Below are 13,056 nucleotides of genomic sequence, written 5' to 3' on the forward strand. Positions count from 1 at the left end.
TTCAATTTTAGTGAAAATCAAAAGACTGCACCTGCAAGAAATCTGAAATGAAAAACAGAAAATAATAGGTAGTAGTCAAGAGGTATCTGTGAAATGAGAAGCAAAGTTGACATTTCATGGCAATGGTTCTTCTTCAGAGTTGGCCTGGAAGTCCTGAAGAATGGCTAGGGACTTACAATATTAACTCTGTTTTCCCCCAAAGAGTCCATCCAGAACTTTGTTTTTAGGTTATGCCGTTGCTTTCTTACATTGTAGAAGATCGAGGGAAAAGAGCGCTCTATGTTTAATATTCTATTTCTCCCTCAAATTTTCCCCAATTTCAGCAAGATGATGTAAAATACATGCAAGGAAACATGAAACCTGCACTTGGACTAACACTCTCCACTGTTAACATTTCTAGCACGGGCTATAAAGAAAAAAACTGGAAAAAGTAGGAAAAAGAATTCAAAACCGATAAACAAAGGTGAGTTCCTCCCACACTCACAAATCTTTTTAGTGATTTATTATCAATTGATTGAAAAGCAGCATGTTCTTAACCCCACAGAGTGCAAGGTCGATATTGCTTTCTTAATAGATGGGAGCTGGAACCTTGGTAAACGCAGATTTAACCTACAGAAGAATTTTATCACTAGAGTCAGCAACTTGCTTGGCATTGGACCAGAAGGGCCACTTGTTGGCATTGTGCAAATCAGGTAATGTGGGAAAAAGTTGAACAAAATCATTTTTTAATTGTTTTTACAAATAAAGCTTAACCAACATTTCCACTCATTGTATCGGTTAAGATGAGTCACAATGTATTTCATGTATTATATATACAGTGACAATCCTAAAACAGAGTTCATGTTGAAGGACAACATGAATTCAAGAGATCTCACTGCTGCCATTAAAAATGTGACATACAGAGGAGGCAACAGCTATGTTGGTGAGTGTTGTGTATTTATAACAATCTCTTCTCTATATATTCCTAAAACTCTCATCTTGTTTGATTGTGAGTCTGTCTGTGTGTTTACGTGCATAGTTATGCCCTGACTTATGCCAAAACGGTACATGATAGCTCTTACAATTTTTAGCCCACCTTACTCGCATATAGTGAGATAGGCAAGTAGGCGGAGGGATGGCTAATGGAGTTTTATAAGTGTGAGGTGTCACATTTTGGGAGGTCAAACCAGTGTAGGTCTTTCACGTGAATGGTAGGGCTCTGGGGAGTGTTGTAGAGCAGAGGGATCTACACGTTCAGGTGCATACTTCCCAGAAGGTGGCGTCACAGGTAGATAGAGTGGTCAAGAAGGCTTTTGGCACATTGGCCTTCATGAATCAGGGTCTAGAAATTGGGAGGTTATGTTATAGTTGTACAAGTTGTTGGTGTGGCCGCATTTTGAGTACTGTGTTCAGTTATGTCATTAAGCTGGAAAGAGTACCATGATTTACGAGGATGGTCCCAAGACTCAAGGGCATGCGATATAGAGAGGTTGGGCAGGCTAGGACTTTATTCCTTGGAGTGCAGGAGTCTGAGGGGTGATCTTATGGAGATGTATAAGATCATGAGGGGGATAGGGTGAATGCACAGAGCATTTTACGCAGAGTGGGGAAATCTAGAATCAGGGCACATAGATTTAAGGTGAGAGGAGAAAGATTTAGTAGCAATGTGAGGGGAAAGTTTTCTTCACATATGGTGATGGGTATATGGAACGAGCTGCCAGAGGAGGTAGTTGAGCCAAGTACGATAACAAAGTTTAAAAGACATTTGGACAGGTATGACTGAATGCTTTATTGTCATGTTACAAATTCTTTGTTTGCATACCCAAGGTTATCAAATAGTCGCCACATAACGGGCGCTTACAAAGTCCCCCTTGTTCATAGATAGGAAAGGTTTAGAGGGATATGGGCCAAGCGCAGGCAGGTGGGACTAGCATAGATGGGGCATTTTAGTCGGCATGGGCAATTTGGGCCGAAGGACCCGATTCCATGCTGTATGACTCTATGACATCCACACGCAGCTCAAGCTATTTGTGCTCATCAAGTCTTGGGCAGTGGAGGAGATCAGATGTACTGGTACTTGACCTCCTGCTGATGTACTGCAAAGCGCTAATGTGGAAATCAGAAACACTTGACCCACAGGTAGAATATTGCCAGCACTTCTCTGTGGAACCACTACAAAGTCTTATAAACTAGAGCCCATTGCGATTAACTGAAGTCTCCATGCCTGACATGATTTGATTCCCCTTTACAAAATGATACGACAGGACAAAGGCTTTTTTTTTAATGAAAAGGGTTGTGGACAAGAGAAAGTTAGCGGGGGACACTTGTTCTGGTTCCATCCAAGATATGGTTTTATGATGCAGGAGTCCATGTGGATATAGAGAGAAATTCCACAATAAATTGAGGGAGCGCCAGGCATTACAGAATTGATTAATGGATCCATAAAATATTAGAATTTCTGTTTGCATTGGCGAGTCAGTCTGTTAAAATCTTAAATGGAGAAACAGCACTTACTGAGAGGGAGGGGGAAGAGAATCAACCAATTTAATTAAAACACTGCATCAGCTGATGAATAGGAGGTTTAGCGATTGTAATGAATGATAACAGACCCACATCTGTGACTAGCATGCTGGTTCACAGCTGAAGGGTAAAGTGAATATTCTGATAAAATCAGACAGAGTTCTAGATACTGACACTACTATAGGGAGCATTTTATTATCATCAACCAGGGATGAATTTCTAGGCAATTGTTCTAGTTGGTAGAGGAAGGAATATAATAGCTGAGGATGCAAATTAATAAATGATTAATGAATGAATGCAAGTACTTAAATTTTATTGAAGTGTACTTATCAAGCTTGATTTTAAGCACATAATTACTAGAACAGTCCAATGTTTTACCGCAAAAAATATCCTGTTTTTATTTTTCCCATTTCTAAATAGTAAGTTGACATTGGGGCACAAAAGATGGCTCAGTCATAGTGTTGCCATAGATGGCGTCAAAGCCAGGTGACTCTTTGCATGCTAGTCCCAGAAGTGGATCTGCTATCATTCATTACAATCACCAAACCTCCTATTCATCAGCTGATGCAGTGTTTTAATTAGAATATAAACACATATTGACAGTGATCTCCCATATTCTTTATCAACCAATTACAGCTTCTTGTCAGTAGGATCAAGTATTTGCAATTGTGCCACATTTCAATAACCACTTTGCGGCTTATTGCAATGGAATGATTGTTTGGGATAATATGTCAACTATCCAATCAAAAATTCAATCATAGTCACTATTTCTAGACTATTGACATTGCTGGTTTTACAGAAAAGCATAAACTGGATAACCTCCAAAATTCACTCAATGTAAAGTAGAAAGCTGTGCTTTCACGTTCATTCCAGTGGGAATGAGCTTGGTGCTCTTCCAAAGGACTTTATTGGTCTGAAATTTTCTTTCAAATAAGGAAATGAATTTACACTAAATTTTCTGAGATTTTATTTTCTAAAGTTAACTAAGTTCTATACGTCCATAATTAATTATAAACCAGTATAAAATGTATCCGTCAACTTGTGTTTTCCACATTTCTGCTCACCCGAGCTGAAATTATAAACATGTAGAAATTGGTTGATTTGTTTCCCCTTCCTTCCAGCAAGTGCTGTTTCTCCATTTAAGATTTTAACAGACTGACTCTTCAATGCAAACAGAAATGTTAATATTTTAAGGATCCATTATCAAATTAGAACATAGAACAGTAAGAACAGAAATAGGCCCTTCAGCCCACAATATCTGTGTTGAGCATGATTAAACTAATCCTTTCCCTTGCACATGAACCATAACTCTCTATCCCTGCATATTCATGCTCCTTAAGCGCAATCGTCCTATCTGCTTCCACCACCACCCCTAGCAGTATGTTCCGGGCACCCAGCACACTTTGTAATAATCTTGCCCCACCATCTCCTTTAAACCACTACCCTCTGAGCTTAGAGATATGTTCCCTTGTCCTTAACATTTGACCCCTGTGATAAAGATTCAGACTGTCTATCCTATTTATAACTCTCATAATCTTATAAACTGGTATCAGGTCAGTAATCTCATTTCATCAAATGATGTGCTTCTGTGAGATGCAGTATTTTGCAGCAAGAGTGCTTGGTGGTGTGGTGGGGGGGGGGGGGGGGGGGGGGGGGGGGGGTGAACGGATTGGGAAGATGTGCAGAGAAGGTCATAAGAGATAGAGCCGTAGAGCATGGAAACAGGCCCTTCTGCCCAACTTGTCCATACCAACTGAGATGCCACATCTACACTGCTCTCACCTGCCCATGTTTGGCTATTAACCCTCTCAACGTTTCCTATCCATATACCTGCCCAAATGTCTTAAATGTTGTTATAGTACCTGCCCCAACAACCTCCTCTGTCAGCTCAATCCATATACCCACCACCCGCTCTATATGCTCTGGATCTCGATTCCCCTACTCTGGGTAAAAGACTCTGGACATCCACCTTATCTATTCCTCTCATGAGTTGAAACACCTCCATAAGATCACCTTTCTACCTCCTGAGCACCTAAAAATAAAGACCTAGATTGCTCAATCTCTCCCTATAGCTTAGGCCCTTGAGTCCTGGCAAGATCCTCAAAATCTTCCCTGCACTCTTTATAGCTTAAAAAAATTCAAAAGATATGGAAAGACCCAACATCCACAACATATAAGAAACATTTGGATAAGTAAATGGAAAGGATAGGTTTAGAGGGATATGGGCCAAACGGAGGCAGGTTGGACGAGTGAAGGTTGGGGTACGTTGGTCAGTGTGGGCACGTTGGTCCAAAGAGCCTCTATAGAGAAAACTTATAGTTTCCTTGTTGCCAATACTATCCTGACAAGCTTAACTTTTAATTATATAGAAATTTCAGTGTATACCTATTCACTCAATGTGCATTGTATATACTAGGCAAGGCATTGATGCATACAACTGAGGGCTTCTTCACCGCCAGCAAGGGGACACGGACTGGATATCCAAAGGTTGTCGTTATCTTAGTGGATGGATGGCCCTCGGATGATGTGGACAGTGCTGCAAATCAAGCCAGAGAATCTGGTATTAATGTCTTTATTGTCTCAGTTGCAAAAGCCCTTCCTGAAGAGCAAAAGATGGTGTTCGATCCAAATTACGCAGAAAAGGTAAGATCACTGCACAAACCTGTAACCTTAACCTACAGCTTTTCTGTTGAAGATGGACACGAAGTGCTGGAGTAACTTAGCGGTCAGGCAGCATCACTGGAGAAAAGGAATAGGTGGCGTTTCGGGTCTGAAGAAGGGTTCAGACCCGAAATGTCCCGTTCCTTTTCTCTAGAGATGCTGCCTGACCCGCTAAGTTACTCCAGCACTTCGTGTCTACCTTCGGTATAAACCAGCAACTGCAGATCCTTCCCATGTCTTTTCTGTTGAGACGGGTGTATCAATTAGTTGTGTTTTATATTCAACATTACACAGGTGTGTTAAAGTTTTTTTTATCATTTCTAATCCACTATATTGCTGGCATTTTGACTACCCCATTCATATTTTGTTAGTTGTGTTAACTTCCAATGAAATGGTTTAACTTTTCACTAATTGTCTGATATTTTAAAACTCCTTTTAGAATTTTGCAACCAGCTTTTTGGTGTTTCTTTTAAAAAACATTTGAGAAATCTTCAGCAATTAACATACATTGAATTAGAAATATTTTATGGAATAAACAGATATAAATTAAAGCAAATTTCAGCATCAGAGTAGAATGTGCAAATTATGCAACGTGGGCATGTTTCCTAGATTGAGTGAATGTTGCAGCTTCAGAATAAAAAGGGAAGTACAACGGGATCTGGGGGTCCTTGTTCATCAGTCAATGAAAGTAAGCATGCAGGTACAGCAGGCAGTGAAGAAAGAGAATGACATTTTGGCCTTTATAACAAGAGTAGAAACATAGAAAATAGGTGCAGGAGTAGGCCATTCGGCCCTTCGAGCCTGCACCGCCATTCAATATGATCATGGCTGATCATCCAACTCAGTATCCTGTACCTGCCTTCTCTCCATACCCCCTGATCCCTTTAGCCACAAGGGCCACATCCAACTCCCTCTTAAATATAGCCAATGAACTGGCCTCAACTACCTTTTGTGGCAGAGAGTTCCAGAGATTCACCACTCTCTGTGTGAAAAATGTTTTTCTCATCTCGGTCCTAAAGGATTTCCCCTTTATCCTTAAACTGTGACCCCTTGTCCTAGACTTCCCCAACATCGGGAACAATATTCCTGCATCTAGCCTGTCCAACCCCTTAAGAATTTTGTACGTTTCTATAAGATACCCCTCAATCTACTAAATTCTAGCGAGTACAAGCCGAGTCTATCCAGTCTTTCTTCATATGAAAGACCTGACATCCCAGGAATCAGTCTGGTGAACCTTCTCTGTACTCCCTCTATAGCAAGAATGTCTTTCCTCAGATTTGGAGACCAAAACTGTACGCAATACTCCAGGTGTGGTCTCACCAAGACCCTGTACAACTGCAGAACCTCCCTGCTCCTATACTCAAATCCTTTTGCTATGAATGCTAACATACCATTCGCTTTATTCACTGCCTGCTGCACCTGCATGCCTACTTTCAAAGACTGGTGTACCATGACACCCAGGTCTCGTTGCATCTCCCCTTTTCCTAATCGGCCACCATTTAGATAATAGTCCACTTTCATGTTTTTGCCACCAAAGTGGATAACCTCACATTTATCCACATTATACTGCATCTGCCGTGCATTTGCCCACTCACCCAGCCTATCCAAGTCACCTTGCAGCTTCCTAGCATCCTCCTCACAGCTAATACTGCCTCCCAGCTTCGTGTCATCCGCAAACTTGGAGATGTTGTATTCAATTCCCTCGTCCAAATCATTAATTGAGTAGTTGAGTATAGGAGCAATGAGGTCCTTCTGCAGTTGCACAGGGCCCTAGTGAGACCACACCTGGAGTATTGTGTGCAGTTTTGGTCCCCTAATTTGAGGAAGGACATTATTGCTATTGAGGGAGTGGAGCATAGGTTTACATTGTTAATTCCTGGGATGGCGAGACTGTCATATGCTGAGAGAATGGAGAGGCTGGGCTTGTATACTCTGGAGTTTAGGATGAGAGGATATCTTATTGAAACATATAAGATTATTAAGGGTTTGGACGCGCTAGAGGCAGGAAACATCTTCCCGATGTTGGGGGAGTCCAGTACCAGGGGCCACTGTTTAAGAATAAGGAGTAAGCCATTTAGAACAGAGATGAGGAAACACTTTTTCACACAGTTGTGTCTGTGGAATTCTCTGCCTCAGAGGGCGGTGGAGGCCTGTTCTCTGGATACTTTCAAGGAAGAGCTAGATAGGATTCTTAAAGATAGCGGAGTCAGGGGATATGGGGAGAAGGCAGGAACGGGGTACCGATTGGGGATGATCAGCCATGATCACATTGAATGGCGGTGCTGGCTCGAAGGGACGAATAACCTACTCCTGCACCTATTGTCTAAAAGAATGCATAATTAGAATGGAAATTAGATGGAATTTCTTTAATCAGAGGTTGGTGAATCAGTGCAATTCATTATCACAGATGGCGGTGGAGGACAAGTCATTGGGTATTTTTAAAGTGGAGATCGATAGGTTCTTGATTAGTAAGGGCTCCAAAACTTACCGGGATAAGGCAAGAGAATGAGGTTGAGAGGGAAAAATAGATCAGCCATGATTGAATGATGGAGCAGACTTGATTCTCCCAATGACCAAATATTATCATATAATTTCTAGGCAAATGAATTCAAGTGATGACCAGCATAAAAAACTTAACCACATATGTGATGTAGTCTAATTCATCGTTATTGGTATGAAAAATAGGGACATTTATTTAATGCCATCAGTTTCAAATACGTCCATTATTTCTAGTTATCATTACAAAGACACTTCAGATTTGAACTTTTGTTTTTCTACGTTCCCAGATTGTTTGCAAAAACAATGGAGCATATTCTTACGCTATCCCAAATTGGTTTGGTATGTACAAGTTCATAAAGCCTCTAGCACAAAGGATGTGCTCTTACAACCAGATGGCATGCAGTAGAACATGTCATAATTCAGTCAACCTTGCCTTCCTAATTGATGGATCGAGCAGCGTTGGGGACAACAATTTCCGCACTGTTTTAAACTTCATCACTGAAATCGTGAAGCCCTTTGACATTCACCAGATTGGTTCAAGAGTTGGTGCTGTTCAGTTCACATATGACCAGAGAACTGAATTTGATTTTGATGCCCATGTAACAAAGGATGATGTGCTCAATGCCATCAGTAGCATCCGTTACTGGAGTGGGGGCACAGCCACTGGAGAAGCAATTGCACACACCACGAAGAACCTCTTCGGAAAAATTAAGAACAACAACGTAAATGTGCTGATTGTCATTACTGATGGTCAATCTTACGATAATGTTGCAAGTCCAGCGACTGCGGCGCATCAAGCAGGTGTGTGGATGAGTCATATAATTGCAAACTTAGTTACAATGTGCAAATAAATGGTCATTTTTTAAATATGGTGATATCGAATGTGCCTTCATCAGTCAGAGTGTCGAGGTTGGGTGGTCATGTTGCAGTTATATAAAATGTTGATGAGGCTGCATTTAGAGTATTGAGTTCAGTTCTGGGCACCATGTCAGAGGAAATATGTTGTCAAGCTGGAAAGGGTGCAGAAATTATTTACGAGGATGTTGCCAGGACTCTGTGGCACTTGCAGCAGCTTGGAGTCACTGCCACCATTTTACAAACGCAAGCTCAAGCTCCCCTCCACCCTCTCTCAATAGACAATAGAAGATAGGTGCAGGAGTAGGCCATTCGGCCCTTTGAACCAGCACTGCCATTCAATGTGATCATGGCTGATCATCCACAATCAGTAACCCGTGCCTGCTTTCTCCCCATATCCGTTGATTCCGCTAACCCCTAGAGCTCTATCTAACTCTCTTTTAAATTCATCCAGTGAATTGGCCTCTACTGCCTTCTGTGGCAGAGAATTCCACAAATTCACAACTCTCTGGGTGAATTTTTTTTTCTGATCTCAGTTTTAAATGGCCTCCCCTTTATTCTTAGACTGCGGCCCTTGGTTCTGGACTCCCCCCAACATTGGGATCATTTTTCCTGCATCGAGCTTGTCCAGTCCTTTTACAATTTTATACATTTCTATAAGATCCCCTCTCACCCTTCTAAATTCCAGTGAATTCCTGAATATAATGTATGTTATTCCCCATTTGTGGAAATAGGGATCAATCCGTTGCCAGAGATCGTTGTGTAACCACAGGAGAGGTCCTGAGTTTAATTAACTACAAGCTCTTGTCCCATTTTCTATAATGTCTATTGTTTATTCCTCTGAGAACAATGCTCCATTTTGTATATTGCTGTAAATGCAATAGCTGCCATAATCTAATGCAATTATGCTATATTATGGTTAAAAAGAGCAAAGAAAATAGGTGCAGGAGTAGGCCATTCGGCCCATCATGACAGCACCGCCATTCAATGTGATCTTGGCTGATCATCCCAAATCAGTACCCCATTCCTGCCTTCTCCCCATATTCCCTGAATCCGCTATCTTTAAGAGCCCTATCTAGCTCTCTCGAAAGTATCCAGAGAACACCGCCCTCTGAGGTAGAGAATTCCACAGACTCACAACTCTCTGAGAAAAAGTGTTTCCTCGTCTCCGTTCTAAATTGCTTACCCCTTATTCATAGTGAAATAGTGATAAACCACACGACTTCTACATCTTTAATGTTAGTTTTACAAGGCACAATGGGTGGCGCAGCGGTAGAGTTGCTGCCTTACATCGACAGTCACCCGGTTTCGATCCTGACTATGGGTGCCATCTATACGGAGTTTGTACGTTTTTTCTGTGATCACGTGGGTTATCACCAAATGCACGCATCCCCTCCCACACTCCCAAGGCATACAGGTTTGTAGGTTAATTGGCCTTGGTAAAAAAAGATTGTAAATTGTCCCTAGTGTGTAGGATAGTGCTAGTTTATGGGTATCGCTTGTCAGTGGGTCAAAGGGCCTGCTTTGGCAGTGTATCTCTAAATTAAATATAGTTTGGGGCGAAAATGTAATAACGTGGGACTGCAGATTCTGGTTTATACCAAAGACAGGCACAAAATTCTTGAGGTGGGGCAGGACAGAGGATGGCCCGTAATAGGTGAACACAGGTGGAGGGTTAAGCTTAGTTTTGGATATAGGTGACATTTAGCTAAAAGGTAGAAGCTATCTTTCATGATCCTGGGGGGAATTCTCCATGGTTAAAGAATGACTGCATTAAAGGAGCATCACATTCAAGTATCAATACTCACCATGTCCATAAGTCAAAAAAGCAGTCAGCTATATTATATCTTAAAACATTTTCAAAAGTTTTTATAAAAGATGTAAGATATGTTTTTTTCAAAATACCTAAGATTAAACAGCTGAAAGGATTCTAAATATTGAAAACAAATATATTAAAGAGAAATGGACACAAAGTAATGGGTGTAACTCAGCATCTTGGGACAACTTGGATAGGTGACATTCCAGATCTGGACCTTTCTTCAGCCCACTCTGAAGATGGTTCCTAACCTGAAACATCACCTATCCATGTTGCCTGACAAAGTTACTGCAGCACTTTGTGTCCTTCAGTGATGTAAACTAGCATCTGTGTATCCTGATTTTCTTTTTAATATTTTAATGAGATAAAGAATTAAGAGTAGTTTTAACCTAATAATACATTGGGAAATTATAATTACCAGATGTAAAACTTGGTATTTATAAAACTAGAAGAAAGCTAGATGGAGAAAATGGGAGGAACCAATTTCCCTTAACAGGGGATCAATAAAAAAAGTGCTTATAATGGATGGTAAATGGACAGAGGAATGACAAAAACATTTGTCATCATCTACAGGCTAATGGCAGTTTGAGACTTGATCCTGCTGTCATTACTCTAAAAATGCAATAGAAATTTAATGAGAATACTGATTTTAAACCAGCTATTTTATATAACAGAAATTTCCAACCAAAGCTGATACTTTAATCATTTAGTATTTGCCGTCATTAGATGTTTGAATGGAAAGAAAACATGATACAAGAGAATTTTGTATTAAAAATGGCTGCATTTGAAGACAATGTCTCTCTGCCTCAAACAACTATGGTCACATTTTTTTTTAATGATTGTCCACTAAAATTCTGCATCTGTGCCTCTGCAATGAAACAAGATTTTTAACTAAAGAAAAATTTAAGAAAATATACCATCTTGGACCATACTATATCCTGAGAAAGCTTAGGTAATATTGATTTGGATTTTAGCAATGATACAGTGCCCTCCATAATGTTTGGGACAAAGACCCATCATTTATTTATTTGCCTCTGTACTCCACAATTTGAGATTTGTAATTTTAAAAAATCACATGTGGTTAAAGTGCACATTGTCAGATTTTATTAAAGGGTGTGTTTGTTTATACATAGTCCCCCTATTTCAGGGCACCAGAATGTTTGGGACACATGGCTTCACAGGCGTTAGTAATTGCTCAGGTGTATTTAATTGTCTCCTTAATGCAGGTATAAGAGAGGTCTCAGCATCTAGTCTTTTACAAAGCTTAAAAATTGTCAATTTTTGAATGGCCAAGTCAATCATCCAATCTGAACCCAATTGAGCATGCCTTTTATATGCTCAAGAGAAAACTGAAGGGGACTAGCCCCCAAAACAAGCATAAGCTAAAGATGGCTGTAATACAGGCCTGGCAGAGCATCACCAGAGAAGACACCCAGCAACTGGTGATGTCCATGAATCACAGACTTCAAGCAGTCATTGCATGCAAAAGATATGCAACAAAATACTAAACATGACTACTGTAATTTCTTTATGGTGACACTAAAATGAATAAAAATGGCCTTTATTAAAATCTGACAATGTGCACTTTAACCACATGTGATTTTTTTTTCTATTACAAATCTCAAATTGTGGAGTACAGAGGCAAATAAATAAATGATGGATCTTTGTCCCAAACATTATGGAGGGCCCTGTATGTTTGTCCTAAAAATTCATGCTTTTCTTTCTCTTTCAGGTGTCGTAATTTATTCAGTTGGAATTTCATGGGCAATGCAAAATGAACTCAAAGCGATGGCTTCAGAACCCAAAGATTCGCATACTTTCTTTGCAAATGATTTCCCGGTTGTTAATAAGTTGGTGCCTGATATTCTTAAAGGAATTTGCAACGATTACTCACTGAGAGCGATGTAAACCAACAGCTGCCTTCATATTCAAATGTTTACCAACAACATATTAGATCTCTTCTGACAATACTAACAAACATGCTCGTGCAATATTTTGTAGAAATCTAGGCCTGAATATTAACAAACAATCCTGCCTGTGTTATTACTCTGACAATCTATCCAAATTGACAGCAGGATTGGAAAAGCTTAATCCATTGCATTTATAAACAGCTAATGTTTGAGGAAAATGTTATTGCGGGTTCAGTGAATGTATCGGAAAAACATTGTTGGCCATTTGATTTCAGTGACAAGTAACCTCAGTTAAAACTAAATACAAAATGCATTTAATGTGTTTTGTTTGCTTCAATGTTATGTAACCTACTCTGCAAAATATCTTAGTTTTCAATAAATCCCAGTCTATTATTACATTTGAGTAGGCAAGTTGGTATTATATTTAACATAATTACAGTCCACATCAATTTATTAACTCTAAAGGGGCTGTCCCACTTGGGCGACCTAATTGGTGAGTTTAGAAGAGTTTGAAAAAAATGACATGTTGAAGACCAGCTTCGACTAGCTATGACTAACTTCGGGAAAATTGGACACCAAATAGTGGAGAGTGAAGACAATCTCCTTCGACCTCCCTTCGACTACCCACGATTACCTACGACTAACATGCCGACCTACTACGACTAAACCTACGAGTAAAAAAAGTATCGATTTTTTCCATGGCGACCTTTTTTTACTCGCAGGCATTTTTTAACACGTTGAAAAAAACACCGCGACCTAGCTGAGGGCTCAAGTACGCGGAGACCACCCTCATGCATGAAGGAGAGTTATGAAGGC

The 13,056-nt window shown here is 40.2% G+C and overlaps 1 protein-coding gene across 2 annotated transcripts in view; it reads left to right on the plus strand.

Moving 5' to 3' along the window:
- The window catches only part of coch (cochlin), a 36,222-nt gene extending 23,584 nt beyond the window's left edge, over window positions 1-12,638 (plus strand). For both annotated transcript variants that reach the window (XM_033026990.1, XM_033026991.1), the window contains exons 7-12: window positions 401-463; window positions 545-692; window positions 819-922; window positions 4,916-5,142; window positions 7,947-8,460; window positions 12,063-12,638. In XM_033026990.1, coding sequence (XP_032882881.1) covers window positions 401-463; window positions 545-692; window positions 819-922; window positions 4,916-5,142; window positions 7,947-8,460; window positions 12,063-12,238 — 1,232 coding nt within the window. In that variant the 3' untranslated portion in view covers window positions 12,239-12,638. The remainder of the gene's footprint in view (window positions 1-400; window positions 464-544; window positions 693-818; window positions 923-4,915; window positions 5,143-7,946; window positions 8,461-12,062) is intronic.
- Window positions 12,639-13,056: the final 418 nt, after the last annotated feature.

This window comes from Amblyraja radiata, chromosome 9 (genome assembly GCF_010909765.2).
Source record: "Amblyraja radiata isolate CabotCenter1 chromosome 9, sAmbRad1.1.pri, whole genome shotgun sequence".
NCBI lineage: Eukaryota > Metazoa > Chordata > Chondrichthyes > Rajiformes > Rajidae > Amblyraja > Amblyraja radiata.